Genomic DNA, 24,156 nt, shown 5'->3' with positions numbered 1-24,156 from the left:
GAGACAACACACGTGCTAAGTGACCACCAATATATATTTAGGGCCTTACCTGCTCCTAGAAACTGGGCTCCCTCATTTAAAGAAGTAGGGCATCCCTCCCAGTTATTATACACGTTGATTTGTTCTTCAGAACTCTGCCAATCCAGAGGCTCCCAAATAGCAGAGGGATTGTAATTCTTCATAAAATATACATCCTTGAGACAGCCCACAAAACCCTTTTGGATTATCTCTGCAGCGGTTGATAAATATCAAGAAATATGCATTTAGAAAGATCCTTTTCAACCAATTAATTTTATGTGCCATTAAAATAAAAGAAATAGGCAATAGCTCTCACCACCTATTTACTGCAAGCCTCTTAATGATTCATGTAAACACCACACCATCAGCTATGGTAAATGGTAGCAATTATTATGTGTAGCTGTGGTTCAAACCCATCATATCTGCAGAAGCAGATGTTTATACAAAAACCTTGTTTGTTTGGTTTTTTTGAGACACAGTCTTGCTTTGTTGCCCAGGTTAGAGTGAGTGCCGTGGCGTCAGCCTAGCTCCTAGTTCACAGCAACCTCAAACTCCTGGGTTCAAGCTATCCTTCTGCCTCAGCCTCCAGAGTAGCTGGGACTACAGGCATGTGCCATCATGCCCAGCTAATTTTTTCTATATATATTAGTTGGCCAATTAATTTCTTTCTATTTATAGTAGAGACGGGGTCTTGCTCTTGCTCAGGCTGGTTTCGAACTCCTAACCTCAAGCAATCTGCCTGCCTCGGCCTCCCAGAGTGCTAGGATTATAGGCGTGAGCCACCGCGCCCAGCTAACCTTGGTTTTACACTAACAATAAGATTGCTTTTTCAACTAACACACAGAAATTTCATCTGCCACTAGCCTCAAAAATAAAGGACTATACCAATTTTTAGAAGTAAGACTTATAGAGAGTGTTTCTATTAAATCTATAGTTTATAGTTTAGTTTCTTCATCTTTATAAACTAGTCTGTTACCCAAGTGAATCAATAATTTGATTTCATTTTTAGGAAATTATGTAGTGTTGATTTTCAATTTGGAACTCTCCAGAACAGGTAGATGTAGGTTTGATAAATATAGCAAATAGGGTGATAAGATAGGGTTGGGAAAGAAAGTAATCAAAGGAGACTCAGAGAGAGAACAAGAAAAAAATTGAGAGTGTGAGAGGGCACATGCACCTGAGGTTGCATTTCATAGAGCCATGTCTTTCCCTGGAGGTGCTAAGCTTAGTTTTCAGGGTGAGTTTATGGCTTGATTCTAGTGAAAGTATTTACCAGCAAAGTTTTATAAGGCCAACATATATATATATATATATATATATAATGCAAAATAATTAATTTATGATGAAGATATATCCTCTACTGGAAGGATACTTGGTATCATGGTATTCTCTCCTTCCAGTACCTGATGTACCATTGCCATTTTGTGTGCGTGTGCACGCGCATGCGTGTGTGTGCATGTGTGTGTGTGTGTGTGTGTGTGTATTAGAGGGACTTCTCTACCAGTTTAAGCAGTCTAAGGCAGTTGAATGAAAACCCTCTCTAATCTACAGACATTTCTGAGGAGGTACTATAACTGGGCTTGAGGATTCAAATAGATCCCCCTCCAAAATTCACTGAAAACTTTTCTTTCTTTTTCTTTTCTAGTTGTTTTTTGTTTTGTTGTTTGTGTGTGTGAGTGGGGGGGGGCAGGGTCTTTTTCTGTCACTCGGGCTATATACTCCTTGGCTGAAGTTATCCTCCTACTTTAGCCTCCCGAGTAGCTGGGACTACAGGTGTGCACCACGACACCTGGATAATGTTTCTATTTTTAGTAGAGACGGGGCCTCACTCTTGCTCATGCTGGTCTCCGACTCTTGAGCTCAAGAAATCCTCCCTCCTCAGCCTCCCAAAATGCTAGGATTATAGGCATGAGCCTCTGTACCCGGCCCACTGAAAACTTTTTATACCTTTTGATCTTCTTCATCATGATTTCCTAAAGACTATCACCTATGAACAAATCATGCTCATCTGGGTCCTAGCTTATAGGTAATATTTATGTAGTTATATTTTAACTTCATGAAAGAGACTTGGGAGACACCTTGTGATTTTTGATGAGGACTTGGGAAACAACCCTAGGATTATTACCAATGCATTTGAAGGGTGATTTTTTTTTCCTAAGGTTAATTTCAATCATGTTAGGCTTTTATTACTTTCATTTTAGAGTGCATTTTTGTGCTTTTGTCCTAAATATTGCAGAATCACTTTGTCACTCAATTATAGCATTTATGGCATTAGATTAGAAGTTTTTGTTTATATAATATTACTCATCTATAAATACATAAGGATTGGTTTAGTGTGTCACATAAAATTCAAGGGATATTGTTCACCCTATTTAGGGTATAAATCAAGCTCATAGTTTTCCATTTCTGTGTTGTTTTACATTCAGTTTAAAATCTTAGTAAAATCCATATATAAATCTTAAAATAGCATTCTTTTGACTGAAATTAGTATAATTATTTTATTAATTGCAAAAATTTAATGAACTTCTTTTATATACCAGGAACTGGGTACAAATAATATACATACAAGTAATATAGAATATGTGATTCCTTAATAAAGAAGAGACCTAAAGGAAATTATTGACAGATTGATATAGAAAATACAGCATGAGATAAAAAATAATACTTATTCATACTTTAAAAATAATGTAAATTGACTCCATTCTAAGTTTTGGTGACAACATACAATTCTATACCTTGCTAAACTTACCAGGATCCTTCCTTAGGATGGTGTGACCTTGGGGCAGCCCTCCCAGAAACACCCCTGTGTTATCTCCAATAACAGTACTACCATTCTGGGTGGCAGAGGAACCTGACGAAAAGGAGATGAGAGTCACAACTTCAGCAGGATACTCTAGTCTAGTTGCTCTCATACTATGGCCCGTGTGAGGGCCACAAGCTGGTGTTTTTGTCTGTTTGTTTTTTTACTTCCAAGTAAGATATGTGCAGTGTGCATAGGAATTTGTTCATAGTTTTTTTTAAACTATAGTTCGGCCCTCCAATGGTCTGAGGGACAGTGAACTGGCCCTCGGTTTAATGATGTTGGAATACCCAGACCTCCTCCCTCTCAGACCTTTTCCTTTCTCTACCTATACAAACTCCGTAAGTCCTCTGTGATTAGTGGGGGTTGGGGGGAGTAGTGCAAACTCTGGCCCAAGGCTGGAGGGGCCTGGGTCTCCGACCATGTGAACTAATGACTCAATTCCCCTATTAAGATTTCTCTCTAACTCCCTCCTTCTTTGGGAGGAAGGAGAAAGTTATTTATTTTTGGTTTCCCAGAACCCAATCCACTCTAAGTAGCTCTACTCATATCTAGTCCCTTGGCTTTAAATCCCAGCCTTAGCTGACAACTCCCGATTTTTACCTCCTATCTGTACCTCTTTTCTGAATTCAGACCTGGATGTCCAGGGGCCTGCTGGATATCACCACTTGGATATCTCACAGATATCTAAGACTTACTATGCTCAAAACTGAACTTTGAATGTCTCTCTACAAATCTGCTTCTTCCATGGTCTTGCACTCCCTAGTTTCAGCAGCTATATTCTTCTAGCTGCCCAGGCCCCAACCCTGGCAGTCTTGTTCTATGTTAGGGGCCAGCACACTCTGTCAAAGACCAAATAGTATCTTTGTAGACTATTCAGCCTCAAGTAGCCATAGATTACACACCAGTGAATGGGTGTAGTTGTGCTCCAATAAAACTTTATTTATATAAACAGGCATAAGCTACATTTAGCCCACAGGTGGAAGTTGCCAGACCCTGCTCTACCTAGGTCTCATCCTCAAATCCTGTTAATTTGACATTCACAATATAAACAGAATCTGACCACTTATTATGTTCACAATTACCTCCCTCATTCAAGTCATCATTATTGCCTGCCTGAATTATTGCAGTTATTACAGAAGCCTGTTAACTGGTCTCCATGCTTTTACCCTTGTTCCCCTTTAAATTTATCCTCAACAGAGCAGCTAGTGATCCTTTTAAAGAAAAGCCATATCATGTCATTTCTCTCCCAAACGTCTCCAATGGCTTCCCTCTTTCAGAGCAAACCCCACAGAGCCCTATATAATCTGGCCCCGAATGGACTCTGTGACCTCATGTCATATCAATAGACCTTTTACTCCCTTTTTCCCACACTGGGCTCCTTGCTGGTCCTGGACACGCCACGTATGAATGCTCCCATCTCCGGGCCCTGATACCTGCTGTCCCCTTAACCCGAAACGTCCCTTTCCTGGATATTTGCATGGTTTGCTCCCCACCCTTTCAAGTCTCTTCCCAAATGTCACCTTAACAGAGAGGCATTCCCTAAAAGTCCTACATAAAATTATAGCAATCCCCCAACACTCAACACACAACCACACACCAAATGCATGTGCATGTGCGCATGCACACACACACACACACACACACACACACACAACTTTCCCTCTTATCCTGATTTGGAGTCTCAGAATTTAACACAACTTGATACTTGTTTAATATTTGTTTATTCTGTATTCCCCCCATTGCTCCCCAAAATGTAAATTCTGCAAAGTTCTGTTTGCTCTTTGTATCCAGAGTGCCTAGAACAATACCTAGGACAAAATAGGTGCTCAATTAAAAATTATGTATTTTCTGAATGATTTAATAAAAGCCTGTATTGTCGTACAGGCATAGTAACCATTTTATCATTACATGAGAAAGGTAGGTAGGGTAGGCGGAAAAGAAAACTAAGCTTAAATATGCAAAGACAGGATATGTGTCCCAAGAATGCTGCTGCCTACCAACTGTATAAAGTAGGAAAAATTATTTACTTTTTCTGAGAATTAGTTTCCTTACCTCTAAATGCAGATAACAACTGTTTTCCTCTACTTAATTCGCCTTCTGGAGGTCAAAAATAATATGAGAGAATATAACCAAAAGCCCTTGCAAATTGAAGAGAACTGTACAGGATACAAAGTGGCAACTGATGCCTTTGCTCTTATTTTTGTGTTATCGAAATTCTGCATGAATGAGAAACTGGTTGCCAGACTTCGTCATTTTAGGAGCATCCCAAAGGCAAATTCAATAGCAATTTAGATGAAATTGAATAGAGATGGTGATGAAAGAAGAGACATAGGAATATAAAGAATGGAAAGTATGGCAACACAAGCATATTAATAGAGCTATTTATGTTAATATATATCAAAGAAGTACCTACCTGTATACTGTGCATCCAGAGTAATTTGGCCAAAACCTTGGTGCCTAATAGCAATTATTTCATGCCATTTGCCATCACTGTATTTTTTACCATGGTCATTAGTTGTAGTAACTTCCACTGATGATCCCTTAAAGGAATGAATGAATGTTTTATACACAGACACAGACACAGACACACACACACACACACAGACTTATACATTTGTTATAAACCAATATTCACATTTCAACATTATGATCCTGATGCAAACATGCATACATTTCAAACAGAACTCAAAATTAAAGTTGATGTGTAGCATCATTCCTGCTGTCTTTGAACACCTCAGTGCCCAAATCTGAAAAAAAATTATCTTTGGAAAAAGAATCTCTTAAAAAAGCACTTGCATTTTGAGTACCTACATTCATCAGAAAGGTAAGGAGTTTTCTGTTCCAAAATTTTAGATTTCAATTTTCACAGCAGAAATATGAAAAAAAAAGACAACTTAAAACAAATAAAATTCCATTCAAAATAGTTTCTAAAGATAGAGAAACATCGGGCAAATTTGTTTCCCATGCCTTCACAAACTACTAACCAAAGAAATGAAATTCACATTGAAAATTAGCTGGTTATTAATACACTGAACATAAGCATGGGGTTAAATGTAGTACACAGTGTTTTGTAGTCAAAAATCTAACATTTATAGCTCTGGCTAAGGTAATAATAGTTAAAAATGAATTCCTAAGTATATAAGACCTAGGAAATGCTAGATGCCAACAACAGAGATTAGCAAAAAGGAGGTGAGGATAAGGAAACAGAGAAAGAGAAACAGAAAAGAAACCTGCCACCTTAGTTCTTTCAAGGTGAGTGAACACTTTTTCAGTATGTTATGGTTAACCCAGTGGTAACCTTTTCAATATTAGTAAGCAAATAAGACTAAGTAAAAGATATTTCAACTTTGTCACCAGCATTCATTACTACTACTATTAAAGGAAAATAAAACAGAGTATTACTCCAAGTTTTCTAAATGAAATTAAATTTATTTCTTAATAAAGTTGATGTCCTTAGCAAGAATCAACATCATTCTAATAGAATTTTAAAAAACTAAAAATAAGATTGCATAAAATATTACAAAAAAATTTTAATTACCTAATATTTTCACCAAACTTTGATAATTTTTCTATATTGTTTCTTAAAAAGAGAAAATAGTTAATTGTTTGATATAATAGAGCTGAAGAATTATAATGAAATAATACTGTGTTAATCATCTCATCTTAAGTATACCTGTTTATATTGCCCTGAAATAGTTTCGGTGATATAACACGTCCATTCTACACATTTAATTGGCTCCTGTCGGGCCTCATAAAGAGGTTGACAACATGTATGGCATATAGAATTCCATGTTACCAAAGTAAAAGAAAAAAAACAGCTTTTAATTTCCCCTGAGTATGAAAGGATAGCTTCCCACGTGGACAATCACCCAACTTTTAGAGACAACGCGGCCAGCTAGAAACATGACCATTCGGTAAGTTCATTTTCTAGTCTTTGAATTTTTTTGTAGGTTGACTTTCCTTATCTCTGTTTCATCTACACACTCTTTTTATTTTCTTCAACCCTATTTCAACATTTTAATATTTTACAAACACACATTTCATTATCGTAGTTTAATAATTAAAACCAGAACTGGTGTCGTGCCCAATTAATGTGCCCTGGTAGCATGCCCATTAGTTTTTCCATTAGTGAATTCAACAATACTAATGGGATTACTAGCATGGGATGCTAATTGGGCGTGACATAAGAAACTGGCTTACTTCTTAGCATACCCTTGCTAATGATGAAATTAATGAGCATTTTATTAAATGCTGTCTCATCAAAGTGTACTTAGTTAGCGTTAAAATTGTTACAAACGATGCTGCATTCTAAAGATCAGGTGTATGAGTAAGTGGTTCTTCATATTTTGTTTGGCAACAATCTGAAGCATTAATAGTTCTCTACATCAGAAATCACATTTACTGGAGACAAATTCAAATGCATAACCTACAGCCTCAGTTTATCTAACTCGCTTTATATACAGAGAGACACTTAGAATATTATTCTTTGATGATGATTTTAAGATTATCTCCACCACCCCCACCAATGCTAAAAGAATAATTCTGTAATCAATCCTGGTGTCATATTACGCAGTTTGTCCTTTTCATTGGGAAAATATCAGACACATTAAATAGATGCTATTTGGGATTGTTTGAAAGCTTTCACTTTCATAGCCTCCTTCCAAGTGAAACCAGAATGTGATGGGAATTTCCTGTTAATGTCACTGAACACAAAAAATCTTAGGTATTCACATGGGTCATTACTGGTCAATAAAATATTACCTGATCAAGTGCATTTAAAATTGAACTTAATCAAATAAAGAACGAGAAAATTGTAGTTAATTGTTGAATTAACAAAAAATAAAATGCAGTAATTAAAAGTTGAACTTTTCTTTATTGTCTTTTAACAGTGGTTCCAAGTGTCCAGTCCATAACATAAAGAGTAACTTTAAAATTACCTGAAAGTGTTCTTGTCACAGTTCAAAATTTGTTTAGATTGGATTTAGGAATAATAATTTAAAAATAACCACTTTTTTCCTGCTAAAAGTCAAAGTATCTAACAAACAAACAAATTTAAACAAATAAGAACTCAGTTTTTATATATTCATTTAAAAGCTGAACATTGTAACCCAATGGGTAATTTTTTCGATTATGAGTAGCAGTAATTTTTTACTAATAGTTATTGAGCCAGTCAGACAGCCAATCTGACAACAGTCATTTATTTATTATCTACTATGTTCCAAAAACTATGCTAAGTCCTGAGGATGTATTTGTGGACAAAACAGTCATAGACTTTGCCCTCACTGGATTGTTCAGTCTGATAATAAAGACACGTTAAGGACATATAATTACTTGGTGTGATGAGTAGAATAATGTACTCACTAGATAATCTCTTATCCTCATTTAAAGATAAAAGGGGAAAAATTGGCTTAAAGTGATACACAAAGTATTTAAATTATAAATAATTGTAATGCCAATAGGAGACATATGAAGTAAACTTCTGTAGTTCTTTAAACCTGGGTTAGCTCTAACTTCATACAAGAAGCTATATTCATATTACTACCCAAAAGGAGAACAAGAAAAGAATACTCACAATGTTCACTATCTTTTAGTTTCAACAATTCTTATCTAAAAATAAGTGGGACCTTCATTATAAAGTTAGAAAATATGTTCAGTTAGTCTGCATTAGGCTATAAATTCCTTGGAGATAAGGAAGGACACAGTCCTTGCTAGCTTCAGCTCACTGTTTCATATATAGATAGCACCATGTCCCATGAGCACTTAGTATTAATATAAGATGTCTGATTACATTTTCTCAAATATATCCTATGGCCATCCTGCTCAACCAATACCTTACTCTCTAAAAAGTAAATTAATTGTCAGCTTCCTGAAAACACAGGCAGCTATTACCTTGTGGAAAGAGATTATTATTTCAGATAAAAATGTACTTACCAGGCAGAATTACCCACCCCCCGACTCCCCTCGGCCCCCAACTTTGGGCTGTAACACCTAGCAACCATGTATATGGCTTAGGATTTAGCTACACAGGGTAGAGACAGAGCAGCTGGCAAAGCAAGTGGCAGTGATAAGCACTCTAAGTAACCATGGGAGAGAGAAGGGTAAGGGGGCAGAAATGTTTCACCATCATGCTTCACATCAGACCATCCATACAATCATCGTAAAGGGGATGAAAAAGATGAGACCTACAGAGTTTCCTGGTACCCATTCTCAGAATCCTAACAGCACAGGGGCAGACTCTTTTTCTCCTATTCTGTGGCGTCTTAAGGGATCACATTCTTTAGAAAAAGAAACAACACTCATGTCACAGGAGATGGCAGTCACATTTCAGATCTGGTGAAATTCTTTTTGGATTAATTTTCCAAAGACTTTGTACCATATGTTTGACATGTGCATGTGTATATTAAATACTCAAAATCTGTGATGCACAACCTATGACCCGTGTTATAGTGGGTGGGATTTTGTTTACTTCTGTGTTCCCAGTGCATAACTGTATAGCACAGTGCACGGGGTACAATCGATTCTTAACAAAGTGGCATTAAATGAAATAAACTAAATTCAGTGCCAGTTCTGTCACTAAACCACAGTGTGACCCTAGGTAAGCCACTTCATCTAAAGCAGAGATGAAAACAATCCCTACCTCTAGTGGCTACTTCAAGAATGAAATGAGATCATTAATGGGAACCCACTTTGTGTACTTTAAATGGCTCTATAAATAAGCAGTTCTATGATTAGGGTTTTTCTCCATCTGGCTTCTTCTCAAATATCCACAGATATTAATAGGTTGAGGGGGAACAAGCAGAGCCAGATTTTTCTTTCTCTTTGACATGCTTCTATTTTACTGTGCTGTTCTCTTTCATTTTCTGATTTTTGTTGATTTTTTTGCAATGTAGTATTTGGTATCTTTTTTCAACTTGTGAATTTGGATGTTTTGTGGAACGTTTTTTTATTATATTAGTAATTAATGTATTTTACTACAACATTTACAGTAAAAAATTGCCTGATTTATTTTATGAAAGCAAGACATCAATAGAATCTATTCCCTCACTACTTACCTCTACCACCACCATTTAGCTGGTAACTTAGAAACTTTTAATTCACGCATTTATCCCTCTCCTTCAATTCTTACTAATTTTAGCAACAACAAAAAAAGAACATTAGAGTTTTTTTCCCTTTCTGCATTTTTATTCTATTTCAGAGGTTCTTATTTGGCACTGTAAAACACATTTCTAGTCATTAAATATTTAGGTTTAACTTCATATTGCTAGGTTTATTATTCACCACAGCTTCTCCTTTATATTTCTGACTCTTTTTTTTTTTTTCCCAGATTACTTTAGGGTAGATTACTTGCCAGAATATTCCTTTCCAATATGGTGCTTAGGTAGCATTTTGTCTGAAACTGAGGATAGTAACAAACATCTTTCTTTAGTGTTGAAAAGCAGTATAGCATTGCAGCTAAAAATCGGCGTCTTTGGAGCTAGACTGCCTGTGTCTAAAACCTGGCTTGGGCCAGGTAAAATGGCCTACACCTGCAATCCTAGCACTTCGGGAGGCTGAAGAAGGAGGATCACTTGAGGCCACAAGTTTGATACCAGCCACAGCAAGAGCAAGACCCTGTCTCTACAACAAAAAATAGAAAAATTAGCTGGGCGTGGTGATACGTGCCTATAGTCCCAGCTACTTGGAGGCTGAGGCAGGAGGATTGCCTTAGCCCAGTAGTTTGAGGTTGCAGTGAGCTGTGACGATGTCAATGAACTCTAGCCCGGGCAACAGAACAAGACCCTATCACAAAACAAACCAAAGCAAAAAACCAAAAACATCCCAACAACAACAAACCTGTCTTGGTCACTTATTAGTTGTGTGACTTTAGGAAAATTAACTTACCTGTGACTCATACCCTCACCCAAAAAAAATGAGAGTATTAAGAGTACCTACCTCACCGAGTTGTTGAGAAGTTCAAAGTGAGAGAGAGAGAGTGTGAGTGTTCACATAGGAGTGTGTATGCACACACATTTATATAGAGAGAGCACACAGAATAATACTTGGCACTAGTGGTACCAAGAAAGCATTAACTTTGCTTAATCTTGACTGGAACTTGATGAGTCCTTTCAATAAATTTATAATCAATTTTTTTAAATCTTAAATTTCTATTTTATATTTTATTATTTCTCTTATCATGCTTTTTCTTGAACATGTGCCCTTTGTTCTCCCCCTGAATCTCTTCTTAGGGATATTGGTAGCATCTATCTCTTTTTGTTTTTTCACATTTTTAACATGTATTTTGAGAGATGTCTTAAACTTTATCTTCTGACCTACTAATCTGAGGGTTGTCTCTCCTCTAATTAATCTACTTCAATTTTTCAAATGAAAAATAATATTTTTAGTTCTGTAATTGAATCAACTTCAGCTGATTTTTTTTTTTTTTTCCGGTTGCCATCTGCTTTGCCTTCTGTGATGACTGCTGCTTCTCCCGCTCTCTGGCTGCTGGATCTGCTTAGGTGTGATGCTATTTCTCTTAGCTTACTCATTGCCCACCTGTTGGCATCCCTTATGAAGTTGTATTAATAATTCCAGGGACATAAGTCCTTGTGACTGAAGACCTACGGTGGTGTACCAGCTGGGGAGTTATCAGGCCCCTGTTGAGACGTCAACAAAGGATGAGAATCTTTCTGCCCCTAGTCTTTCTGGTTGCCACCTCCTGGATCTCCCAGCTTCCTAAAGCAGGAAGGACTTGGCCTGTTTCTCGGTCAGTTGATCCAGCAGGCCTTGCCTTTCCTCTCCAAGGTCAGTGGGTCTCCAGGGTGCACGAAGCTGTGATCCTCACCCAGAGCTCTTGTCTATGCCCCTAGATGCAACTTGGATACAGAGGGCAAAAGCTGTGCCAGTGTTGCCAATATCACATAAAACATTTATTTACTAAGCGTGATGTGATTTAGATCAGGGGTCCTCAAACTTTTTAAACAGTGGGCCAGTTCACTGTCCCTCAGACTGTTGGAGGGCCAGACTATAGTTTAAAAAAAACTATGAACAAATTCCTATGCACATTGCACATATCTTATTTTGAAGTGAAAAAAACAAAACGTGCAAAAACACCCGCATGTGGCCCGCGAGCCGTAGTTTGAGGACGCCTAATTTAGATTATCAGTTTAAAGTTGAAGAACTGAAGAAATGAAAAGTAAACAGTCTTTTACTTAGTCTTTCTAGTTTCTCACTTACTCACAGGCCTAAGACAATGCCTAATATCAAATAATTGCTAATATTTATTTAACTAAAGTGAAGACAACTGTTCGATAGCTTCCTATTACCCTTAGGAAAAATGCAAATATCCACATTTGCTTACAAGACCCTAAATGACTTGGTCCCTACCCAGCTTTTCCACCTCCCACCTTTCCTTATGTTGTCCTCCAGCTCTATCAAATTTATCGCGATATAGTCAACATGCCATGTTCTTGCCCACCTCAGGCACTTACCATGTGCTACTTGCTCTGCCAGGAAATTTTATTCCTAGCACCTTTCCTCATCTTCCATCAGGATGTCCCATGTCCTGCCCCACCTCAAACACAGGAGGCATCTTATACAGACAGATATTCCTGTCTTGACCAACTTTTCCTCATTGATTTGTATCTCGGTTAAATATCACATTTTCAGAGAAAACTGACAACCCAGAAAGACCCTTCATTTTATGCTTCCATAATACAGAGCATCCCATACTTCTCTTTCATAAAACTCATTATTATTTTAAATTAATTGTTTTACTGTGTCCTTTCTATTTGTTTCACAGAGGCACAGTCATATTTAACTTTAAAACTATTGTAGTCTGCAACAGCCAACACAGCAAGACCTGATAGCCACTCAGATATTAGCTGGTGAAACAAGAAAGAAAGAGAGAGAGGGGGGGGGGGAGGGAGGGAGGGAGATGTAATTTTTGCTTTCAAGAAAAATAAAAATAGATCTTATTCAAATTTATTTAAAAGTTTTAATCTTCCTTATAAGGTAGCATATTGGTTGGTAAGCACATTGATTCTCAGTCACACTGTGTGGGTTTGAAAGTTAGCTCTGCTATTTTTGCTGTGGGCAAGTGACATCACTTTTGAAAGTTTCATTTTCTTAATTGGCAAAGTGGGGGATAATAATAGTATTTACCTTATAAGTTTTTGATGAGGATTCACCATGAAAACATAAGGACTTACCTCTGTACCTGGTACCTATAAACTCTTAAAAATATAATTCTCAAGACTACTCATTTACCTGAGGATCAAAAAGAAAATAAGGACGTCCATTCTTCAACTGAAGTGCAAAATACTCTTCCTGACTGCCAGGCGAGGCCGCAAAGACAATCAAACCTTCAGGCACCCTTGTTCGAAAGCTGGCCTTAATGCCTGGTAAGACAAGTGTGATCAGCAAATCAGTGCCGGGGTTTTGTTGATTCTTTCTGATAAATGTACATTTACTTTCATTATTATTTATGATGTAGTGAGTACAGTCAGGAAATTATACACAGCAATGTACCGGGATGGTCCTGGCCATTTGGTTTTAAATACATCCCATTTTAAATGCCAATCAGCACTTGGAAACTTAAGCCCGCATTCCTGCTAATCAATATATAATGAAGTTTAAATTTATGCAAAACTCATCAACCTAAAAAGACATGTTGTCAACCCAAAATTGGATACTCAGAGCATCAATGTGAAAATATTATCAGAGAGACATAAAAATAAATGGGTTTTTTTTACATGAGTGAAAGAAACACAAGGGACCTTGTTTAAAATATTTATGAAGTTTAAAGAATCAGTCCAGTAATAGAAGCTAATACTGGAAAGATCTGCCATGAAGCGACCCATAGAGGTAATTTCCTGAAACATCATCCTATAATCAAATTGCTTACAGCTTTCAGAATTTCAGGGTCTTCACTGCCCCCTGGGACCATATATCAGCCCTGCACAGGCCATTCAAGGCTCTTGTCTCATAGAAATTCCTTGACTATTGCAACTTGCAATAGTCCTATAAATGCCTTCCAACTACATCATGTGGCCCACCTCCACTCTACCGGGTATCCCTCTTACTCAGCACATACTATGGAGCTTTTGCCACATGTAAGGCATTTTGCTTAATGTATTGAAACTGGAAAAAAGTAACTAGTTTAGTTGCAAACATAAAATTTATATGTTGTAAGAGACAAATCACACCATGAGAATGAAATAAGAGCTTAAGAACATACATGAAAATCAAGTAACAGCTCAAAAATACAATATTGAATAATGAATGAATACTGATTTGAGTAGAGTAGAAGTACAGTCAGCTAGGATTATGAAAAGTTAAGGAAAACTCTCTTCCGGCTGGGCTGATAACCAAAGATCCTACATAGATGGTGGGACTTAACTTGGGTTCAGTGCACTGTAACTATCTCAGGAACCATATCTGATTCATCTGGATGTACTTAGTAAATATTTTGAGAGTATGGATGAAGAGTAATCAGGTACGAGGTGCATTAAAGGTAGGGGAGAAATTATAGCAAAGGATTGAAGGCAGGAAAGCAAAAGTCATTTGTTGAGAATCTGTCATTTTTTCAATATGCATGTATGGAACATTAACATTTGTTGAGTACTCTGCTACACAGTATAAAAGAAAAACTAACAAGCCAGTGCCAGACATTTAAGTTCTAGTGGAGAAAAAACCTAATTAAAATAAACTGACAAGATATAATTGGATTCAAAGGCATTGAGGAAGTTTTCATAGAGAATATTATGCTTGAGCTTGTTTTCAGAGAATATGAAGGATTTGAGGGGAAATCTTACAAAAGCCTAGAGGTGTGGAAAGTATTGAGGAAGGCTGGATGTGCAGGAGGGAGTTAGATGAACCTGGAAAAACAGGTGAGACTATACCTGAGCCCAAACCCCATGAACAATCTGGCTTGAAAAGTTTGTATAGAAGGCAAAGTTGGAAAAGAAAGTTGTGTTCTAAGTATTTTTAGAATGTTATTCCTTTAATATCAGCAAAAGCAAGCTTAGGACTTTCCAAAGAGGCAAATCCAATTTATTCTGACTTCTTTATCTCCATCTTCTAGGTTTTATGCTCTTGGCCATTTTCAACACACTTGTCCTAGTCATTTTGGCATATCATCTCCTCATGCTCTCTGGTGCTCTTGCTTCTGCCTGTTTGGATGTTGTGTTCTTGCTGTTAGATTCAGTGCCTGGTTCTTCTTGGCAACTCTTTCACTCTGTGGAATAGGATTTTTTGCCCTAACAAATCACTTTTCAGTAGTCAGACTCTCTTGGACCTCTACTACTAGATTCATTGCTCTCATCTCCCCTAATAAGTAGGCTTAAAAGGTCGGCCATCAGTTTGAAACTTATACTATAGATTAAAGGAAGATATTAAAAATTGAGTGGAAGACAGGACTAGAATGCTCAAACACAGGAGTAGGGCAAACCAAACTTGAGAGGTGGAATGCATAGATACTGATGGTCCATACATCTATTAGAAACAGAGAAACAGAAAAAGTTAGGAGATCATTGTGCTTTGGGGGAATAAGATGATAAGGATTTTAATTAAGAACAGAAAAGTAACTGAATGGATTGAAAGAATGGACTATAGTATACATATCAGAAGAGATACATTAGTACATATTGATATAAGGTGATGGCGTGAGGCAAAATGATCAATTCTTTTCACCAATCATTGAAAGAAAGGTAGCATTATTAAAAGAAATAGAAATGTCAGTTAAGGAAGGAAATTTGGGGTTAGGGTTTACGTTTAGATTTAGGCACATTGAGTTTTTATCAACGATGTAGAAAACTGTCATTTGGAAATAAGAAACTCAATCTCAGAAGAGAAGATGGGGCTAGAAAAATAAACTGGCAATCACCTCCCAAGAATCCACATCTCAGAGACTGAATACAGAGAAAGAAAAAGAACCTTTGACAGAAATACCTACATTTAAGAAAAGGAAAAATAAGCAATAATAAAGCTAGGACAATAAAGATAATGTTGTAAAATGGAAGCCCAAATAGAAGAGAACTTTAAGAAGACAAGATTAGTTAACTGTGTAAATGCTTCCTATAGGTCCACAATAATTAGAACTGAAGAAAAGCTTTTGGAGCTGATGACATAATCTTTTTCAGTTGAGTGGAATGTCCAGAGTCCCCACTGCTGAGTGGTAAGGACTGAAGAAATGAATGAGTAGGACATGGTTATAGCACAATCATTAGAAAAATCTGATAGGGAAAGAAATGGGAGACATAGAAATTATTAGGGTAGACAAGGAAGGTCAAAGAAAGAGGCATCTACCAGCAAAAGCACAGAGTTAAAGTTTGGTCTAAAATCTGACCAGAGAACAATTACATTTCTACCAACTCTTTCCTTCTCTTAAGCTTCTCTTGTTCTGGTTCAGTGTAACTAATCCCTTCAAAAGTATTATCGTTCTGTCGTCATTTTTTGATCTTATACTTAGTATTGTATATTATACTTAAAACTGTTGCTGTAAAATTAGAGAGTTCAAGGTTATTTCACAAAAATAGCTACAATATGGGACACAAAGAGCGCAAAACTCTCTACCAGTGAGTTGGAAGTGTCGACAGGGCAATAGCGAGGAGAATAAAATCAATGATTTGAATGTTGGAAGGTATCAGTCACTGTTCAATCTGGGAATACAATTACCTGTCTTTAATTCAAGGGAAATGTGGTGAATAAAAATGAAGCAGAGTAAGAATTACAGAAATTTAACGATTATGCTATTCAAGGAATACACAAGTGCATGTGTTTTTCAAAAACACAATATTTAATTTTCAAGTTTTATACTTATATGAAAAATATATTTTTAGGGCAACTAAAATATAATACTTTACACAGCTCAAGGAAAATTTCTTGTGAGAAGGGAAAATATAGCAAAGTGCAATTTGATTTGATAGTATATGGTAGACTTTCCCATGGCTTTTTCAAATAATTCAATCTTGTCATTTTTCTCTTTACATTACAAAGATAAATAATGAATGAATTTCTTTTGCATGAACTCTATGAGGAAATTAAAAATGCACATATTCACTGAAATGTCATATTCTTGACAATTAATTATTGCTATAGATATAGTTAAATTCTGTCTCTTGAGGAAAATGCTTAAATCATGTAATCAATTCTTTAAATGAACTAAATTCACACATGAACATATTCAAATGTGAACATAACAATATTTTTATGAACACATAAAACATTTTAAAGAAAATGGATTCACCATGAGACAGAATGGAAAAATATATAATTATTTAAAATAACCTCTTTTCCTCTAAGATCATATATTCGTAGAGCCCCATCTACAATCTTAGCCTCAGCCATGTGACTTGTATTGGCAGAAGAAATGAAAACTGAGGTGTGGTACTATAGGAGAACAGAGGCTACAAATGCAGCTGTGTGGTTGAGCCTGTCCTCTGCTCTCCTCTCTGCCTCATGGTGTCCAGGAATAAGAAGACTTGCTGATCAGAGTGTAGCAGTGCCAAAATAATGTTTTCCTTCTTTAAGACAGTCTCTCACTCTGTTACTGAGGCTGCAGTGCGGTGGCATCATCATAGCTCACCACAACCTCAAACTCCCGGACTCAAACCATCCTCCTGCCTCAGCCTCCCAAGAAAGTTTTTCTTTGTAGGGTTTGAAGAAATAACTGAGTATTTCTTGTATCTCTATATTTATTCATTCATTCAAGAAATATTTAAGGCACACATACTTTGTGCAGCCACTATTCTAGACGAGTGGAATACATAGATGTATACAGTAAACACACATCCATGGCCTAACAATCTAAAAATCTGAAAATCCAATTTCTACATGGAAATATTTAACTTTCACATAAGCGTGTTTACAACTTTCTCATCAGAGAAATGCAAAGTAAGATGTGATACCACTAAACATCCACCAGAATGGCTAAAATAAAATAGAGAATAAAAAGTGTAGCAAACTATGTACAGCAACTGTATATGCATAAAATATATAACTATATGTTATATATAGTAAGAAAATGGTAAACAATAAAATGTTAAATTTATATTACATAAAATATAATACTATATACATATACGGCATTCATAAACTAGTAGTTGGTGTCTAAACTGGTATAATCACTTGGAAAAACTGACAGTGTTTATTAAGTTACCCATATATTCTTTTAAAAATATGCATATCTTTTGATCCAGCTATTCCATTCTTATGTAAATATCCCCCCACAATATATAGATTCAAAAGTATATGTATAGCAATGCTTTTTATTATACCATGAAATTGAAACATATGGATATGTCCATCAACAGTAAAAAGAGTAAATATATAGCAATGAAAATGAACAAATTATAGTTATACTGAACCACGTAAGCATGCAAGAATCTCACAAATGTGGTATTGTGTAAAAAAATACTAAGCAAAAAAGAATATATAATGTATGATCTCATGTATATCAAGTTCAAAACCACACAGAATCAATCTCTGACATTAGAAGTCAGGATAGAGGTAACCCTGGCTGGGACTTAGAAAGGCACAAAGCAGGGATACTGGGAGCCCAGTAGCAATCTGTCTTGTGTTTGGGTACTGGTCACACAGGGCTGTTCAGTTTGTAAAATTAGTCAACCTGTACACTGCTAATTTTTGCACTTTTCTTTATGTATTCTATAGGTCAATGCAAAAGTTTGTCAAAAATAAATAAATGATAGTAGTTACATAAAATTCAAACTCTATAAAGCTATAAAAGCAGAAAGTGAAAGTTTTCCATAGTCCCACCTGCCATCTTCAGAAAAAACTACTGCCAAGAATTTGGCAAACATTTTATAAAATAGTTTTTATGTACACACACACACACACACACACACACACACACACACACACACGCCACTGTTTTCTCTTCTGAAATTTCTCTCTATAATTGGATTGTATCATACATACTATTCTGTAAGTTTTCTTCACTTAGCAGTATATATACATACAGCAGATATCTTTCCACCTCAGCTCACAAAGATATACAATTCTCTCTAATGAGTAAAAATATATTCACCATAGTGTTATTTTATCATCGATAACATTAACTTGGTTTCTAATTTTTTGCTATTGAAAGGAATACTAAAATACAAATTTTTAGATGCCTAATTTTGCCTCTAATATTCAATGAGTAAATATTTAGAAATTTTATAGATATAGCCACATTAACTTTCAAAAACTAAGAATTAATTTACATGATTTTCTACATTGTCAATGTTTATTCCCCCAGACTTTGGCCAGTAATTGACATTGCAAAACGTCAGATGTAAAGAATGAGAATTCACTATTGTTTTAATTTGCTTTTTATATTATTCATGAAACCATATATGAACTTATAAAATTCATAAAGGGTCACAAGGTGGGAACTATGGTAGGGGAAATATGTATATATAACCAGCCATTGTTCCCTAGCTTGCCCTCCTATAATTGCTTAATACTCAGGAGTCATATATAATAGCTGATGGTCATAAAGATTCTTAGCTTTCTTCATTGTTCCCATGGATAAAAATCACCCTTGTGAAACCTAAGGCTAATTTTTGAGATATCTCCCAGTCCCTGCATTCTGTTGGAATGGCTGACCCACCCAGACCAATGGTCCATACCAATGAACTGACAGAACTGATCCCAACAAACTGAAAGAACTGGTCCTTGGGACCCTCTATCCAAGAATCAACTCAGCAAAGAAGACAATTTCTACACCTCTGTGGTTCTGCCTTGAACCTAGTCAATCAGCAGACCCAGTTCCCCAGCCCTTTGCCTAAGAAAATGCTCAGGAAGAATCTAAAACCCTTTCTACCAAGTTCTCAGGGAGACAGGTTTGAGAACTTCTTCCCATTTCCTTGCATGGTGCCTACAATATTAAACCCTTCCTCTGCTGTAACCCCTGCTGTCTCAGTGTATCGGCTTCCCCTTGAGCAGAGGACAATGGACCAGGTAAGGTTGTAACATTGTTGATGGTGAAATTTTCAGATATTAGTTTTAGATATTATTAGTTTTCTGGGTATTGTACATGCATCTTTTGTCTAATTTCAAAAGGTCTATTTGTCTGTTTCTATATGACTTATAAGTGTTCTTTATATATTGTGGATCATCAGATGTTATGAAGCATCATTGTCTCTCACTGGATTATTCCAGCTTTTTCCCCTAAGTGGTTTTCCTTCTTTTAATTTTGTTCCTCCCACTACACCCACACACACTATAGTATATTCTAAAGTAAACGCCAGGGTGATCACACCAAAAGACAATTCTGGTCACATTCCTTCTCTTCTTGGTACCCACCAAAGCTCTCCTGTCTTATTCCACGTAAAAGCCAAAGTCTCCAAAACAGTCTACAACATCCTACATAGCTGACCCTTCACTATGATTCTTATTTACTATTATGCTTCCTTTTCCTTTTTCCACTCTAGCTACTTCAGGGCCTTATTGATTGCTCTTGCCTCTGACTGGAATCTTTTCCAGGTATCCACTTGGCTCACTATCTTCCCTTTTAAGAGTCTTTTCTCAAATTCAACTGCTTTGAGAGGCCCATTATGGCTGCTCTATTAACAATTATAATCACCACTCTGGTTTACCTTTATCCATAACATCATCATCTCCAGCATGCACTATATACTTTTATCATTATTTAATTTACCTCCTATCTGCATCTTCTAAAATATAACCCTACAACAGTATCTGCTTTATTCTGAGCTCTCAATAATATCTGTGGAATAATTAGATACTGATCCTTTGTCTTTGTAGGTGTTTCAAATATTTTTTTCCCAGTTTGCTGTATGCCTTTTAACTTTTCTTGTTTTTTAGTGCCCTACAGGCTAAAACAAAAAGATTCAAAATTTTAATATATTTTTCTTTATTTCTTCTGGAATGTGTATGTTAGTTAGTGCACCCCTACTCACAAAATAATAAAATGTAGTCTCTAGTATTTTCTTCTAGCATATCTATGACTTTCGTTGAACATTTAAAATTTTAGTCCAGGCTATTCAGCTTCCCATAGGGTAATGATGGTAGCCTAATACAAATCTTTCCACATTTCCTATAAAAACTGAGATCAAGAAGGAGAGCAAATAAAATCACCCAAGTCTAAAGAGTCACTAGGAGAAAGAATATACTAAAAACTTCAATACATCAGGTAAAGAAATAAATATCTCAAGCCAGCAGAGTCAGCACCAGGGTTTACACAGGATTTGAGAGTAAGGTAGAGAATGAGCAGAAAAAGGTTGAGGTAGCCAGGCTCTAGCTATGGCAGAAACCAGACAAAATCACTCCTGAAAGTCAGTCCCTCCCTAATGAAAAAAATACTGAGAACAGGACTGAAACCTGCTGAGTCAAAACACTAGCCACTGGGGAATTCCAGTAAAGAGGCCCCAAAGGGAACAGGAAAAGAAAGGACAATCTATGGAAAGCAACTGCTTTATATATATTTCTCTTCAGTCAACTTATAGACTGTTCTATGAGTTCCATATTTTCAATGGATTGCCTTAGATTTTATAGATGATGATAGTATTACAGAATAGTGATTGATCAATTTATGTCCAAATTTTTAACTTCCTGTTTCTTTTTTACATTGACTAGACCTCTAGAACAGTAATAAGTGACAGCAGTGGTTAATATTTCTGTTTTCGATGCTATTTTTGTATTTTGCTAAACAATGATGTATTTATCAAAGTATTTGTTCAACTGTCTATATTCAAAATTTTTCTTGAGGTAAATCCTGAATCTTTCTTAAAAGTATGCCTAGTTTTCTAAACTAATCCTTTATATAGATGATTATGGTATCCTCATGAGAATCCTTCAAAAAATTAGGATAGCCTTTGAGTCAGACATTTACTATTTACGTATGTATGTATGTATGTATGTATGTAGATAGGATCTGGCTCTGTCATACAGGCTAGAGTGCAGTTGCAACATCATAACTCACTGTAACCTCCATCTCCCGGGCTCAAGTGATTTTCCTGGCTCAGCCTCCCAAGTACCTAGGACTATAGGCACATACAAGTTAGTTTTTTAATTTTTTTGTATTGAAAGCATACCACTATATTATTCAGGCTGGTCTCAAGCAATCCTCCCACCTTGGCCTCCCAAACTGCTAGGATTACAGGCGTGAACCACAACACCCAGACTAAATCTGGCATTTACTCTTTAGCCTTTAATAATATGGTTAGCATTTTTTCCCCTTAGAAATAGATGTTGATTGAAGAGTTGAGAATAGCCAGTCTCAGGTATTATAATGATGATTTTAAAAACCAACAACTAATACTAATTAACTTTTAGTAGGAATGAAATATGAAAAACATCATCTTACATTAAAATATAAAAATGAAGAAAATTAAACAGTAAACAAAAAAAGATACATTAGTTCCATTAACTTGCCTTTTCTTTTACCAAAATATAGTTTTTTTTCTAAAAAGTAAACAAGAAAAGCATAATACTCATTATACTATCCTATAGTAGCAGAAGAACCACCCATACCTAAATGAGTTCAATATAGTACAAAGACTCAATAACCAGAGGGATATGTAACTCACAGGTGGAACATAGCAAAAAAGTGACTAATTCTATTCAAATGAGAGCAGAGCAATGTACAGGAAAAGTTCACAGAAGCTGTGATGACTGAGCTGGGTTGTGAGGTATGAATTATAATGTAGTAGGTGGATAAACAAAGTAAAGAGCATTATATGGCATCAAGAAATAAATGTAGGTAAGTGTGCATAGAAAGGAAGAAACTGTAGTTGAAGAGAAAGTCTTTTTGAAACTTTTCCTACTAATAACTGCCACCAGACTCCCTCTTGTTGATTCTGCAAACTACCTGCTGCTACTGTCTGCCTTGTGTCCCTTCTTCACATTGTAGAGGGAAGTATCAAAGCAAACTGTTGAGATAAAGACCAAAAGTATCCAAATCTGGTGTTATCACTAAATTCTCCTTCAGATACATTAACCAAATCCATTGATCTTAACCCTCAGATTATGGCAGACAATATGTTTTTCAAATCCAGCTAGAAATTGTATGAAATAAATAGGTAGAGTGTGAGGCAAGAGCTTATGTCTAAAGCATGTTCTTGGATTTATATCCAACAGAAAATTCCAATCAGAAAGATATGACTTGGTTTAAAAAAGAATCTATCAGAGATAGAACATGCTTTCTTAGACTAATAGATTAAACTGGTCAAAGATTTATAAATGACTACTAAAAAACAATACAAATAAAATATGCCAATACACTGGTTGTGATAAATATTTTCAGGAAATTAATTGGAGTTTGGAGAATGTATTCTTGATATATAAGCTATTGCAATTAAAAAGAAAATTTTCACATAAAATTAATGTGTACTATTACCTAGATATTTTCTTATTCTTGTACTCATAAAGACAGCAGAAAACCTTTGGCTTCATTATCAAATATCTCTTCTGCTTCATTCCCACTCAATCCAATTGCTTAGAGATGGATTTTTAGCTGCCTATTTGGTGCATTAGGGAATGTAAAAGTTCAGTTTCATATATAAGCAACTCTGGCTATATAGCTTAATTTGATTTATGCAAATTAGTTTCTAAATTGGAAAAGCTTTTTCTTTTTACTTGACTGCCATTAGGTGGTGCTAGAAATGTCTCCATTCATAAAATATTTATAGCTAACCAGCCTTATAAATATATGAATAACAAAATCTTCATTGATATACCTGACAAAATAACAATTGAAAACTAATCTGAAATATTACTAGTGGCCTGGAATTAATCCCCAATGGCTAACTCTTTATTAGACTGCCAAAGTTTTGTTATCCTATTTATTTCAACGTATTATTTCTTCCCTTTTTCAATTAAATTGTTTTTCAGCTGCTTACCACTAAAGAATTTGGGAAACATCAAATTAGCATTCTAAAAATTACAACAGAAGTATAGATTAGAATAAAAAGTAAGGAAATATCAGAGAAAAACAAGAATATGGAGTTTGAGTGTATAGAAAGTGTTGAGAAATTATTTAATTCTAATCTTTACAAAACAAAGAATATTTTCTTTCATCTTTTAATATAATACCCCATTTCTTCCTCTGAAAAATTAAAAATTGTGACTATCTAAATGTTACTATCTAAATGATAAGGGCTGATCATGCTTTACAATTGTTATATATTATTGATAAGGATACAAGGAATAATAAATATATATAAATAAAAATATCCACCAGATACTTTTTGAAACATATATACGCTATGGTGCTCATTTCCTGAACAGAATAGCCCTCAGATTCCTAGTCCAAAATGGAGACATTGAATTGGATGATCTCTAAAATCTATAGTAGTGTGTGAATTTATAAATGAATAAAATCAAATTTTCAT

At 35.7% G+C, this 24,156-nt stretch overlaps 1 protein-coding gene across 1 annotated transcript in view; it reads right to left on the bottom strand.

Moving 5' to 3' along the window:
- USH2A (usherin) overlaps positions 1–24,156 on the bottom strand; it is a 654,133-nt gene that overhangs the window by 406,674 nt on the left and 223,303 nt on the right. Inside the window, exons 21-24 of the mRNA XM_075997053.1 lie at positions 13,067–13,197; positions 5,235–5,361; positions 2,768–2,869; positions 50–229 (exon numbers count right to left, since the gene is read on the bottom strand). Coding sequence (XP_075853168.1) covers positions 50–229; positions 2,768–2,869; positions 5,235–5,361; positions 13,067–13,197 — 540 coding nt within the window. The remainder of the gene's footprint in view (positions 1–49; positions 230–2,767; positions 2,870–5,234; positions 5,362–13,066; positions 13,198–24,156) is intronic.

This window comes from Microcebus murinus, chromosome 23, assembly GCF_040939455.1.
Source record: "Microcebus murinus isolate Inina chromosome 23, M.murinus_Inina_mat1.0, whole genome shotgun sequence".
Classification (NCBI taxonomy): Eukaryota; Metazoa; Chordata; class Mammalia; order Primates; family Cheirogaleidae; genus Microcebus; species Microcebus murinus.
Note: the sequence above shows the minus strand (reverse complement) of the source record. Positions and strands in the feature narration are given on the sequence as shown.